Source organism: Cydia fagiglandana, chromosome 17 (genome assembly GCF_963556715.1).
Source record: "Cydia fagiglandana chromosome 17, ilCydFagi1.1, whole genome shotgun sequence".
In the NCBI taxonomy this organism is placed as follows: Eukaryota; Metazoa; Arthropoda; class Insecta; order Lepidoptera; family Tortricidae; genus Cydia; species Cydia fagiglandana.
This window is the reverse complement of record NC_085948.1, coordinates 15,888,662-15,901,881: the sequence shown is the minus strand read 5'-3', so window position 1 is coordinate 15,901,881 and position 13,220 is coordinate 15,888,662. Positions and strand designations below refer to the sequence as shown.

Sequence of the window (13,220 nt, the reverse complement as noted above, 5' to 3'; positions counted from 1 at the left end):
TACTCCATGTTCGAATCGAAAGTGTCTTTGTGTGACGGCCGTGTCTTTGAACGGACCAAGACTGAGTATATAGTCACGCTACCCCCTCTGCTACGCATACGGTAATTTTACTCCATGCTCGAGTCGAAAGTGTCTTTGTGTGACGTCCGTGTGTATTTGAACGGACCAAGACTGAGCATATAGTCACGCTACCCCCTCTGCCACGCATACGGTAATTTTACTCCATGTTCGAGTCGAAAGTGTCTTTGTGTGACGTCCGTGTCTTTGAATGGACCAATCACGGCACGGAACTTTGCTCACCTCGCCCCGCGCACCCCCGCATTTTTGGCATCATTGGTTGCATGAAATAATTGCTCTAAACTCGGTCTAGAGGATTCCTAGTCTATGGTCTGGTGAAACCTGCCTGTGCTTCTGTCAATATTGGCTTTATTGCACTTTCCTTTGCGAACTTTCTCGAGGATAATGTAACCGAACTTTATTATATTCAACATAATACCTACCTATACTTCAGTCCATGGATTAATGAGAAAGTAATATGTCTGATACCTATTCACACCTTAACCACTGAACCGATTTAGTTGAAATTTGGCATACAGATAGTTTGAGTTCCGAGGATGGACATACCGACATATAATGCTTTTTATCCCAGAACCCTTAAATAGATCATTATTGATTTAGTATACTGTTTCGGAAGGAATGTGAAATAAAACAAATTATAAACTTAAAAAAATGTATAATAATACAATTTTATGATGAAAAAAAAATTACTTCTTTGATAAAACATTTTTTAATTTCTTCCAAAACTCCTCTGGATTATTTTCGTCCCAGGAATGGTAAATCTTTGTCTTGAGGAGATACTTTAAAGTTGTTGTTAAATATTTGTTATCTATTTCACCTATTTTTATCAACACTAACGGATCATACGCAGATCCATCTTCTAGAAACAGTCTATGATATTCAGCTAGCTGTGTCTCCCATCGACACCATTGTGATCTGACAAAACTGTTGCTTATAACTAAAATTATGTATCTGCTCTCATTTATGCTCGTCACTATGGATTCTGAGATAAACGTACCTATTTCGAAGTCCCTCTCATAAACGCACAGCTTTAAATATGGAGGCGACGATTCTAACTGTGATACCATCTCCATAACAAAATCCCTATCGTCAGCGCAATATGACACGAAGGAATCATATTTATAAGCCTTTTCAACCATGTTTTCTGTTTTGGGACTTTTGGCTATCAACGTTCGTCCTAGAGCTAATTTAGCCAAGAATATCCAATATCTAATATATATCCTGTATCTGTAGATAATCGTTACAGAAGACACAATTAATAGAATCGTAACGAGAGATGGCGCTGTCCAAACGAGGACCATGATGTTTGAAATCTTTTGGTAAACTAAACAGTGTAATTTCTTCACCGATGATAAGTATTCCGAGACTTTTCTGTCCTCCCAAACGTCAGGACTGCTACATTGGAACTGTGATTGAGCAAAATAGTCCTTAAGTACGGTAGATCCGTTTTTGTCGAGCCATAAGTAAGTGTCGTACATGCTGCTGCAGTCACAAACGAAGATGTTGTCCATGAGATCCACTTCAGTAGTCGAGTTTCTCCCATCTTCCAAAAGATAGCTGATATCTTGCATCATGCTGACTGAAAAGTGTGATATCTTGTTGTTCATTAAATATAATCGCTTAGGTGCGACTCCTGCAGCCAAAAACAGAGGTTTCCACCAAGATATAATAAGGTTTTCACTTAAGTCTAATACCTCTAGAAACTTTAATGGTTTGATGGTTTCTGCTGTGATATAGTACAGTTGATTGTTCTTCAAGTTTAAATGTGTCAGATTTGGCATCATTTCAAAGATATTGTCATTGTCGTAGAACCGTTTAATGCCACAGTTCATCAATATAAGTATTTTCAGTTCATTGAGGCCGTTAAATTGTGCACTAGTTAGATTTTCATTGGCTACTAAAGGGTTGTTTGCTAGGTTTAGCATTGCAAGCTGTTTTAGCGGCCTGAATGTATCTTGCCCTATAAAATATATTGTGCCATTTTCAAGGTTCAAAATCCGTAACTTCGCCAGTCCTCTAAATGTATATCCAAATATAGTTTTTATTCGGTTATAGGAAAGGTTAAGAACTCTCAGTTTCTTACTTTGGCTGAATGTGTCTTTGCCTATTTCATAATACAAAGGGTTTGCTGCGCTGCCCTTGTTACTGGACACGTCTAGTAGAATGAGTTGGTTGGATAGGTGAGTTTGATGATCTCCGGGCAAGTTATTTCCTCCCAGCAATAAGACTTTTAGGTTAGGAAACCTGGTGTCATCAAACGTGTTTGGTCCTATTGCGATTGCGGAGACTCTTCTCAAATCCAGCACTTCTATATTTACCATGCGAGGAAAGGCGTCATCGGTGATCACTTCGAACTGGTTTTGGGCCAAATTGAGACTCTTTATAGTTGTTTGTGCTATGATGTTGATCAGTTTTTGCGGCGGCTGTTTTCTGAAGCCCATACCAGATAAGTCTAGGCTTGTCAAATTGATGCCTTCTTCCATCATTTTCAGTAAGAAATTGCCAATCAAACTAGAGTTCAGATCATTTTCTCCAACATGCAGCTCTTTTAAATTCCTCAACGGTAGGAAACTATTGGGATGTATGAAGTCAAGAGAACACAAGTGTATTTCGAGGTGTTTTAGTGAAGTTACTACCATTGGAATGAAGGCTTCTTCGGGTATTTGCTCGAAACAGTTCTCTGATAAGTCCAGGCCTCTTAAAGAGGGTAGGATGCTGACTTTGAACGCGGGAGTCAGATCAAGTACATTCTTGAACCCGTTATTAACTAAGGTAAGGTTGTGGAGATTCGTCAGGCCTTCGAATGTGTCTTGAGCCAGGGTTTGTAGGCGAGTGTTATAGGAGATGGAGAGCTGCTGAAGGTTGCTCATGTTGCGGAAGACGCCCGATTCAATGTGTCTGAGCAAGTGGTTGGCTTCAACTTCTAGGATTTTCAGGTGATGCAGGGTGTCGAGGTCGCCTTTTCGTAAACTTTTGATGGCTGTGGTCCGTACGCGGAGGGACTTGCTTATATATCGAATCTGAAAAAAGATATTGGGGAAACTTAATAATTTAAGGAAACTTTACATTTCACATTCAACAAGGACTGTCTCATTTCAATCATAGACAGATAGATCATACTATCTTTGTCTTACACTAGTACTAGCACCACAGATTATATAATCCAAAAGGAAAGGATGAGTATAGTTTTCCTGGTTCTTACTGACTGACAAATTGGTTTGACAAACTAGGTCAAAGTATTCAAAACTGTGTGCACATACTAAACACATTCTTATCACCATTCATTTCAGGTTCACGTTCAGTTATCTAATTTCATGGTAGATGGCGCAGCCTGTACTTTAGATGTCGCTATCGTTTGTTTCCCGTGACTTCTATATAACATTTGAGGAAACTTTATTATATATCTGATTTTCCGAGACGCAAGTCTCACCCCCACTGAAGTAGCTAGTTAGACTTCCCGTGCCACCCAGGGAGGTCCGTAGCTATTCAGGAACCGGTATTGGCAAGGTACCGGACAATTTTTCTTGCCACACAAAAACTTGAAATAAAACGCTCTTAGTTTGGTTATGTTACGTGCACGGCGAAATGAAAATAATTCATAATACCTTTTTAATGGCATATAAATCATATGATTTAATTCGGACAAATTAAATGAGACAATTAGGAAAGTTTTGTAATTTTTTAACCGTTAGGACTCATTGGCAGGCCACATTGCACGCAGAGAAGATGGCCGATGGGGTCGAAAAGTGCTCGAGTGGAGACCACGGACTAGCAAGCGCAGCGTAGGACGTCCACCCACAAGATGGACAGACGATCTTGTTAAGGTCGCCGGAAGACGCTGGATGCGGGTCGCTTCCAACCGGCACGTATGGAGGTCCAAGGGGGAGGCCTATGTTCAGCAGTGGACGTCTTATGGCTGAGATGATGATGATGATGAGGACTCATTTAGATGACCTGTAAGAACTCGCATGCGAGTTTCATTGCATTGCGGTATTTGGTCGGTCGGCTGTTTTGGATGTATCATAGTCCGCATCCGCAATGTATAACTAAAACCTAAAACCGCATGCGAGTTTGCGCGCTGTCTAAAACTCTAAATGAGCCCTTTATATGCATGGTGATAAGATGGATTTAGAAAACCGGCCAAGTGCGAGTCGGACTCGCGTTCCAAGGGTTCCGTATATTACACAATTTTTAACAATGTATTTTTTATGTGAAACGTGAGTGAAATCTCTTTAAAAAATCCGTAGGGGTCGGATCAAAAACTAAGTAATTAAGTCCGACTCATACTTGACTGTACATTTCTAATAGGTTTTCCTGTCATCTATAGGTAAAGACCTATTTTATGTATTTTTTTTCAAAATTTTATACCTGATAGTTTCGGACATAAGGGGGGGGGGGGGGTGGTCATTTTTTGCCTATTTTCTTGAATTACTTCTAAACTGTTTATTCGAAAATTATAAATATATATATATATATATGTAGAATAGTTTTCTTCGAGGGGTGGGGCGACTGGGGCGTGCGATGAGGAACGAAGAGAAACACGGAGTGATGGCAGATAGCCCGTATATTAATTAACAACAGTCGGCGCTAACACTAATAAATATACAAATATGTACAAACTGACCTAAATTAACGAATCTCCTACGGCCGAACAGCGTCCAAGACGTACAGCTGTCGTGCGCAAGCGGAACCGGGAAAACTCCTAATTTCTGATAAGATAGTCCGTCAAGTAGCGATGGGCGAGTCGAGTTATCTGATTCGAATAATCCGAATCAACCTACAGATGAGTTGATTCGAATCAAGACTATTGGCAATCCGAATCAACTCGGCCACTAAACTGACTGGTAACTTGGTATCCGATCCGCTGACTCGGCGAATGAATCGCCAATTCACCAACTCTCCGAGCCGAGTCAGCGCTACGCTAAGGCCATTCAAAAATAAACCTTAATTCGATAGCCCGAAGGTTCTTTTTACAACAACTGCCGCTTGATTCGCCATCCCGAGTCGAGTTCACTGCTAGTATGGCCATTGAAAAATAAACCTTAATTCGGTGCCCTGAAGGTTCTGTTTACAACACCGTCAAGGTCCCAGGGGGTACACAGGCCGTACAAATCTATCGCCTAGCTAATTCTCAACATTAACAATATTCGGTGCATCGGGTCCTTATTCTAGGAAAAATCTTAACACCGCCATGTAGGATTAGTATGCGCGCTGTACAGTGACATCTAGTGACAAGTTGGTAAACAGTTAAATTGTACGAACATGCGCGTTGTTGTTATGTATGTTAAACTATTTAGATACATTCTATATATTTTTAGGAACATGTTACATGATGTTCTGTATTTTTTACAGGTTTCAGAAACGAGATATGCTAGGCCTATTAACGCCATCTTTATGCAGATACGTGAACTATATATGTATGAATGTTCAAGATTACGTTAATCCAAATCTATACATTTGCTACGTTTTAGTAAAAATACAAGTGTTATGGAATGCTTGAAATCATAATTTTAAGACTCCAGGAACATTGGGTTTAAGAACAAAACATTGGGTACTAGTAGAGCCATCCTGTGAGGCGCAAGGAACTAAACATTGCCTAGGAACTGGAAGCTATCAAATTTACATTAATCTTAGTTTGCACATTCGTTATGTTTACATAAAAAAACTAGGCAGCACATAACACAAGTTACGCAAGGTTTTGGATTTTTTAAAACTACGGGAAAAATAAAATATCGCCAATGTTTACATCGAAATCGAGGACTACTAGCGCCATCTAGTAGGCTCCATGTGAACTAACCATAGTTTATTGATATATTTGGGAAAGTTCGCGTTACATATATATATGAGATCCTTACAATAAGCTCTTTTATTTGATATGTAACAATATATAATTTGAAAAAAAAATTCTTAATTTTCTCATTTAAAGTGGCCCCCATGTTTAAAATTCATTTGTTTACGTTACATGTCCGTATTTGGGTCACAAACTTACATATGTGTACCAAATTTCAACTTAATTGGTCCAGTAGTTCCGGAGAAAATCGGCTGTGACAGACGGACAGACAGACGCACGAGTGATCCTATAAGGATTCCGTTTTTTCCTTTTGAGGTACGGAACCCTAAAAATAAATAAACATTCCATTTGGTAACAACTGTAACACGTAAACAAATGTGACGAAAATAAATTACGTTCTTCCACTAAGTTTATTATCCGATTAGTTTATTACTCTAGTTTGACTCGTTTTTGCGGCTTATTTTTATCTGGTACTTATCTTATCATATGCAATAAAAATAAGGTTCTAGATTTATAGACAAACAGAATTAAAACGGTTCGTTCACATGTGTAATACGTAATTTTAAATATAAGGGAATCGTCGAGAAAGTTTCTCTGAAAACCTGTTGTGACGTTTTAAACATTGATAGTTGCCGTAAAAAAACTAAAAATACGATTTTACTGCATAAATAAATTACTTAGGCTTTAAATTGGGTAAGTGGTAAGTGCTAAGAACTTAACTAAGTGAAATATTCATATTTTTCGAGTCAAAAACTTTTTCATCATAAGTTTATACATCTTTTTTAGAACATTTTAAAATGAACCGCTTTTACACACTTTTTAGATACCTACTTTATTATATATTTTTTTATTATGAATGGGCTTACTCATGGCCACAGACTAGCCGAGGCGTAGACGTGGCCTACGATGGAGCGAGCTCACCCAGAAGGTGCCTGTTCACTCTTGATTTGAATTATTCTTATGGCATGGTAAATCTTAAAAGTTTTATTATTTTATACTTAAGTAGTTGTAGTTTTTATGAAAGGCTTTTGTATCCAAATTGTTACCTTCTGGAATGCTCACAGGTTGTATATTCTCAAAAGTTTTTGATCCAGTCATGTTGTCACAAATACCACAAATCTTCAGCAGCGGCCGTGCCCAGCTCTACCGGCAAGTCCACGCTGCTTCATTCTGAAGATAACGTTTTATCACTGGGACACGTACCTTGGGAAACGTCCTGCACTCGTAGTTGCCGAAGCACACGATGACGTGTCGGTGCTTGCTGGCGCGGCAGATGCAGCCGGAGGCAGTGTCCGTGCCCAGCTCTACCGGTAGGTCCACGCTTCATTCTGAAGAGAGCGTTTTATTATAGGGACACGTACCTTGGGAAACGTCCTGCACTCGTAGTTGCCGAAGCACACGATGACGTGTCGGTGCTTGCTGGCGCGGCAGATGCAGCCGGAGGCAGCGTCCGTGCCCAGCTCTACCGGCAGGTCCACGCTGCGGTCTTCATTCTGAAGAGAACATTTTAATTTACCAGTGTATTACATTAAAAATCTTTGAGACATTTCTAATATCCAAGCAGCGCTCAACCATCTATACCCCATCAAACATGTTTGTCAGTAGAAAAAGGCGCGAATTTCAAATTTTCTATGGGACGATAACCTTTCGCGCCTACATTTTTTTATTTGCCCCTCTTTTCTACTGACGGAAATGGCTTGACTGAGTATAACAAGATGTGCTTTTTGGCACCATATCCTCCAAAGTCCCGGTGTCCATTGGAAAGCACAAAATTAAATAAAAATTTTAACTATTATGAGATAAAATAAGGTTCCGAAACCAAATCTGCAATAATGGCTCTAAGAATTGGGGAAATTGCACCACCGACCTGACCAAATTTTTAAAGACAAAAGGCTATCAATTTTCTTTGAGAGCGTCGGGTTCTCTAAATAACCCGTGAAGGTCTCGTTTCGTTATTCAGAAGCGAACTAAGTAATTTAATATTTCTAGCTGGCGATGGATGTCGCTAGTAGTACTTAGTTTATGTCACAATAATTAGTGACACTACTTGTTACTGGATGTCGCTGGTAGTATCAACCTCTGACCGAATTTTATGGCACCTTTTTGCAGTTTTCGAGAGCGATTTTTTCTGCTTTATACAGTACAAGAGTACAACTGAGGTTAGAACCCATGATTTTTTACCACCTAGTGGTACAGTCAACTGTAAAAATATGGGTGTAGCCAACTTATTCAAAAATATGTCCCATAGTTCTTAATACGCTGACGTAAGAGCGGGCATATTTTTGAGACTATTTGCGCACCCATATTTTTACAGTTGACACTATTTAACAATAGGTGAAGTTAGTGGTAAAAAGCTTTTCTTGGTGGTTAATTAGCTTTGAATAGACCAAGATCGTATTAGTCAGCGTATGCTGGCGGTCTAACATAAACCTTACCTGGGAGAGGATGGTAGCGATCCCTTCGTAGTCAGTGTCGAGATTAGTTCTTGCACACTGCGCGTAACATAACAGCAGCCACAGGCATCGAGCGCCGAACATCTCGCGTCGACTCTGCGGGTAAAAACATAATTTTAATTAACGAAAAAACTTGATTTGTCCAGTAGATTCCGAGAAAATAGGCTGTGACAGACGAACAGACAGACGCACGAGTGATCCTATAAGGGTTCCGTTTTATTCCTTTTGGGGTATGGAACCCTAAAAAGAACTATATGTAATAACTAAAATGGCAAGGTAGGCGACTTTTCTACTAGTCTTAAGTTCGCTCCTCGACACCCACCTGATATTTTCTTAGATCGAATCGAATGATCGTATTGGTATCTACGAAATATCATTTGATAGGTAAGTACCTAAACGATAGGGTGATTCACTTTTGTATGGAGAAAAAAAAGTTGTAATATTTTTCCTGACTTCGCTCCCCAATGGAGTCTCCCCACACTAAAAAAAACTATCTATTTCAATTTTCAAAAGAATCGAATAACGTTTAGAGGTTGCACAAGTTGAAAAGGTAGAGTGAGAACCCCCATAGGTACATTGCGTGAAAATGAACTATGTTCTATAATGACCTAACTAATACTAAAATCGGACGAGGAAACTGAATTTTGCGTCTAGAACACGATAAAAGCACTTTTCCTTTGGAAACAGGTGGAAAAACTGAAAAATCTTAATTAGAACATTTGTCGAGTAACCAAAATCCAAGTTTACTACTAATTTTAAATTTATTTATATGTAGAAGGTTCAGTATCACACTACTCTCCGCTTTGATGGTAGCCGCTTAAAGCATTTTCTACCCTCCGATGTAGAGTCGTTGGTTATTTGAAAAATCTTTGTTGATGTTGTACAACCTCTAAATGTTGACCGATTTTAATTTTTTTTTACGTATAGTATTTTTTTATCAATTAGAACAAGAATTCGCGCAAATTCAGATGAAAGTCGAAAATTCGGAAAAATGAAACACCCTACTAAACGATCTTCTGCGTACGAAAACTGAGCGAGATAACCGGACTAATTCCAACAAGGTCTAGGTATTTATTCCTATGGATTGAAAAGTCTGATGATGAATGTTTCTGTATAAGTTTAAGTAGGTACCAAGCTCACATGAAAAGTCGTGTAGGGTATAAGCCCCGTGCATGAACTAGGGGGCACCATAGCCGTCAGATTTTTGGCGCGAGGCGTAAATATGTCGTTTATGCTTCCGATGTAGCCCACAAGATGGCAGAACCTACTATGCACAAGGAAAAGTACCGTCGAGAACGGTAGATGGTAGCACTTGGTTTGGCAATGTGCACATATGTTTCCGATTTAGGCCACAAGATGGCAGACCCTCCAACGCGCACGATCCCTGTTGATTAAAGCTTTGCAAGTGTTTTCTACTTTGTTTCTGCTTACTGTCACAATAATAGTAGAGATATATATAACTCCGTATAAGATAAATAAAGTCTAAGAAAAAAACGTGCCTCGGAAATCAAGAAAAAGTCATTACCTTTGGCCTATTCTCGGCTAGATGGCGTTGACGACACCGTTTGATATTTAACAATTTTAAAACATATCAGTGAAAGAACATGGGTTAAGTATGGAACAATAAAAATTAAAAATCATTTATCCGTAAACATATTTTGATTAATTTATACATTTTCAATTTTATTTTAAGTTTTAATCGTGTGTCGATAGATGGCAGTAAATGTACCGTAACTACAAAATTTACTTTGGCAATAGCCCTCTATACTATCTATTCTCTTTGATAATAGTATGCACCTATTACTATCTGTGTATCAATACGTAGAACAAATACGGAATAGAATAAAAGGGAAAACCCTGCACTTACCGTATCGCTAAATAATAGTTACTTCGTTACTTTTCCATGTCAAAACAATGCAATAAAACGCATGTACAGTCGACGTCAAAGATATGTTTACACTTTTGCACCTTACTCCTTTGGAATAAGGCGAAAAATGTAAAGATATCTTTGACGATGTTAACGCAGGAAGCGAATATTTGCAAGACGTGAACTAGATCCCATGTTTGTCAATCGCAATCCCTGTCAAAACAACGCGACTGTTATTTTTAGTTATTAATAGACTAAGAGCTAACCTAGAACAGCGATACAGACGACGATAAGATAGACGAAGCTCTTAGTACATTTTTGACTTCAAAAAACGGTTTATATGACTGACACTGGGCCTATATACCCCGCACCTATCCATATAATGCATCCGGATAGGTGGACTAACGTAGCTACTACAAGTGGATGCCGGTAGAGACGCGTGGGTGGGGTAGGCCCATGTGGAGATGTCGAGAAGCCTTTGCTCAGCAAAATGGGACACTCAAATAGGCAAAAAAAAGTAAACCAAGCTAACTCGGCAGCAATTTGGATAGCACAGATTTTGCAAGTGTTATTTTAAACTTCACTAAGTCTGTGCTATCAAAATCGCTAACGAGTTAGCTTGGTTTGACTAGATAGATACTTTTGACGGGTATAGTGTCATCCGCTATTAATGATATGATGACGTCGATCCGTGTGGGGTTATCGTGGGCAGTACTGTAACTGTTTGCTGTTTGAACTAGCCGAAGAAATATTTTTTGTATTTATTAGTGTAAATAGCAGAGCTAACTATATACCTACATACTAGATTGAGTGTCATATATTCTTGATTATGTACTACAATATTATATGTGTGTGCAACTATGTGTTCTGGGGTTTTTGTATGTATTTTAAACTCCGGAAAGAGAGTTTTTTTCGTAGAGACTGCTATAGCCATCGGTACTTGTCTCATTTTATTCTTTATAACCACTTTTACCCTCGTGCCGCCCAATGTACATTAGGATGTACACTCAGTTTCGATGGAATGTCAACCTTAATTAAAAAGAAAGTAGGTAGCATTTCATTTGTCTTGTAAAATTTACGAACAAATGAAAATGAACCCAATTGAAAATACAACAAGATTCTAATTTCCTTGGCTATAATTTTGTATGGTGGGCGGCACGAGGATAAGACAATTAACGTATCACTTAATAAATACAGTTCCTACATTAGAGCCATCATAAAATAAAACAAGTATTTGACGTTCTGATATTAGGTTTACATTCGTCAAATACCTAGATGAAGGGCGCCCTTAAAATGGGAGTAGGTACTCTCTTTTTTAGGTAGTTACTTAAGCTTAGGTATACTTACTTTTCAATCGATCCCAAAAGTACACCTCCACAAATCACTGCTATTCCTAGCCAGCGCTTAACCCATCACACTCACTCTTCAAAAACCACGATATACAAAATTACCCACGATAACTCCAGTAGAAACCAACTCATTACAACCAGGCTTACTTTCTTTTGTTTTTTCTCGCGATTCGCGAATGTTTTGTACAAAACAGTTGTACCTGTGCGTTGTTTGTTGGGTATTAGGAGATAACTGAGTGACGCAAGGAACGCCATGATTGGACGCATAGACGAAGGTGTTAAGGCGACGGTAACATTCTTTGTAACTAAGCAAATCATTTTTTATGATATGGGAGGCAAACAAGCATACCGTCGGTGCGAATAAAAAAATCGCCATGTATTTTTAAGCTACTTTTCAGGAGACAAAAATAACTGTTTATTTTCCTGTTTGTAATATATTACATTTGTTGCGCCTGTATTTTTTTTCTGATAGATCAATGATTTTTACATGATACTCATGAAGAAAATAAACAGATTTATATGTAATTTTTTACAATATAATTATTTTAACCAAATTTTGCTACATAGCGACTTAAATTTGGATCATTAAAATCGTCATGTGTGAAATTTGTACACATAGCGATTTGTTGCCAAAGTAACATAGTACGAGAGATGATACATGGCGGATTTTAGGGTCTATGTCGGGTAATCCATTCTACAATAGATGATACATAGCGGATTTTAGGGTCTATGTCGGGTAATCCATTCTACAATAAATCGCCATGTGCAACATTATCGCCATCACCCTCGACGGAAAACAAGGCATTTAATATCGTTATGTGCTAAAAAATCACATAGCTATTTTTTTGTTTCTGTTCTGTTTTATTTTCAAAACTAATAAAGATATAACAAAAATATTTATGTGGGTCGACGGGAAATTTAAAAAGGAATTCAAATATGCAAAAATCAAAAAATCGTAAAAAAACACAGCGATTTTTTTATTCGCACCGACGATACGCATCACTTGATGGTAAGCAATTACCGTTGCTCACGGAAACCTGCAACACCAGGGTTGCAAGTGCGTTACCAGCCTTTGAGATGGGAGTAAGCTCTTCTCTTTGTATGGTTGAAGGTTGTATCGGTTGTATTATTTGTTTGTTCGTTACAAACCCTCGGGTTTTCAAGCCCGGTCATTTAATATTTGTATGTCTAACCATATCTCGGGACCATGGGGTCTCTGGGTGGCGTGCGTGGGGCCGAAGCGAAGATCGCAGAGGCCCTATAAGACATCAAGTTTGATGTCATGTAGAACGCCTGCTGGAACCCATTCACGGGTACAGCAATAGATACCCGTAAACCGGTCTCAGCAGGCATATTGGGGCTATTGTAATATAGGTGGAAAGAGTTCAGGGTTAAATGGATGAAGTTTGGTTGGAGCTTAAGACTTGGCTATTGTAAAGAGATTCGAACACCTGCCATGATAATGTTAACACATCATTTATTTGTATCTCCGTTTTAAAACTCTCGGGTTCTTCGAGCCCGGTCATTTATGAAGCGTGCGTGGGGATATGGATCCAACACGCAGAGGCCGTTTGGAGAGACTTGATGTCATGTAGAACGCCTGCTGGAACCCATTCACGGGTACATCAATAGATACCCGTGAACCGGTTTCAGCAGGCATTGGAAGCTATTGTTATTATTAT

At 38.8% G+C, this 13,220-nt stretch overlaps 1 protein-coding gene across 2 annotated transcripts; it reads right to left on the bottom strand.

The window, feature by feature from the left end:
* Nucleotides 1-764: 764 nt before the first annotated feature.
* LOC134672577 (toll-like receptor 2) lies at nt 765-11,746 on the bottom strand. 2 transcript variants are annotated; one of them, XM_063530521.1, is made up of 4 exons: nt 11,537-11,746; nt 8,305-8,418; nt 7,225-7,362; nt 765-3,098 (listed from the first exon to the last, which is right to left on the bottom strand). In XM_063530521.1, the coding sequence occupies exons 2-4, from the start codon at nt 8,404-8,406 to the stop codon at nt 765-767; spliced, it is 2,574 nt and encodes an 857-aa protein (XP_063386591.1). In that variant the 5' UTR covers nt 8,407-8,418; nt 11,537-11,746. The 2 variants fall into 2 exon arrangements, 1 of the variants encoding a protein (XP_063386591.1); XR_010099354.1 differs by having other exon boundaries at nt 2,958-3,098; nt 7,073-7,362.
* Between the last annotated feature and the right edge of the window lie 1,474 nt (nt 11,747-13,220).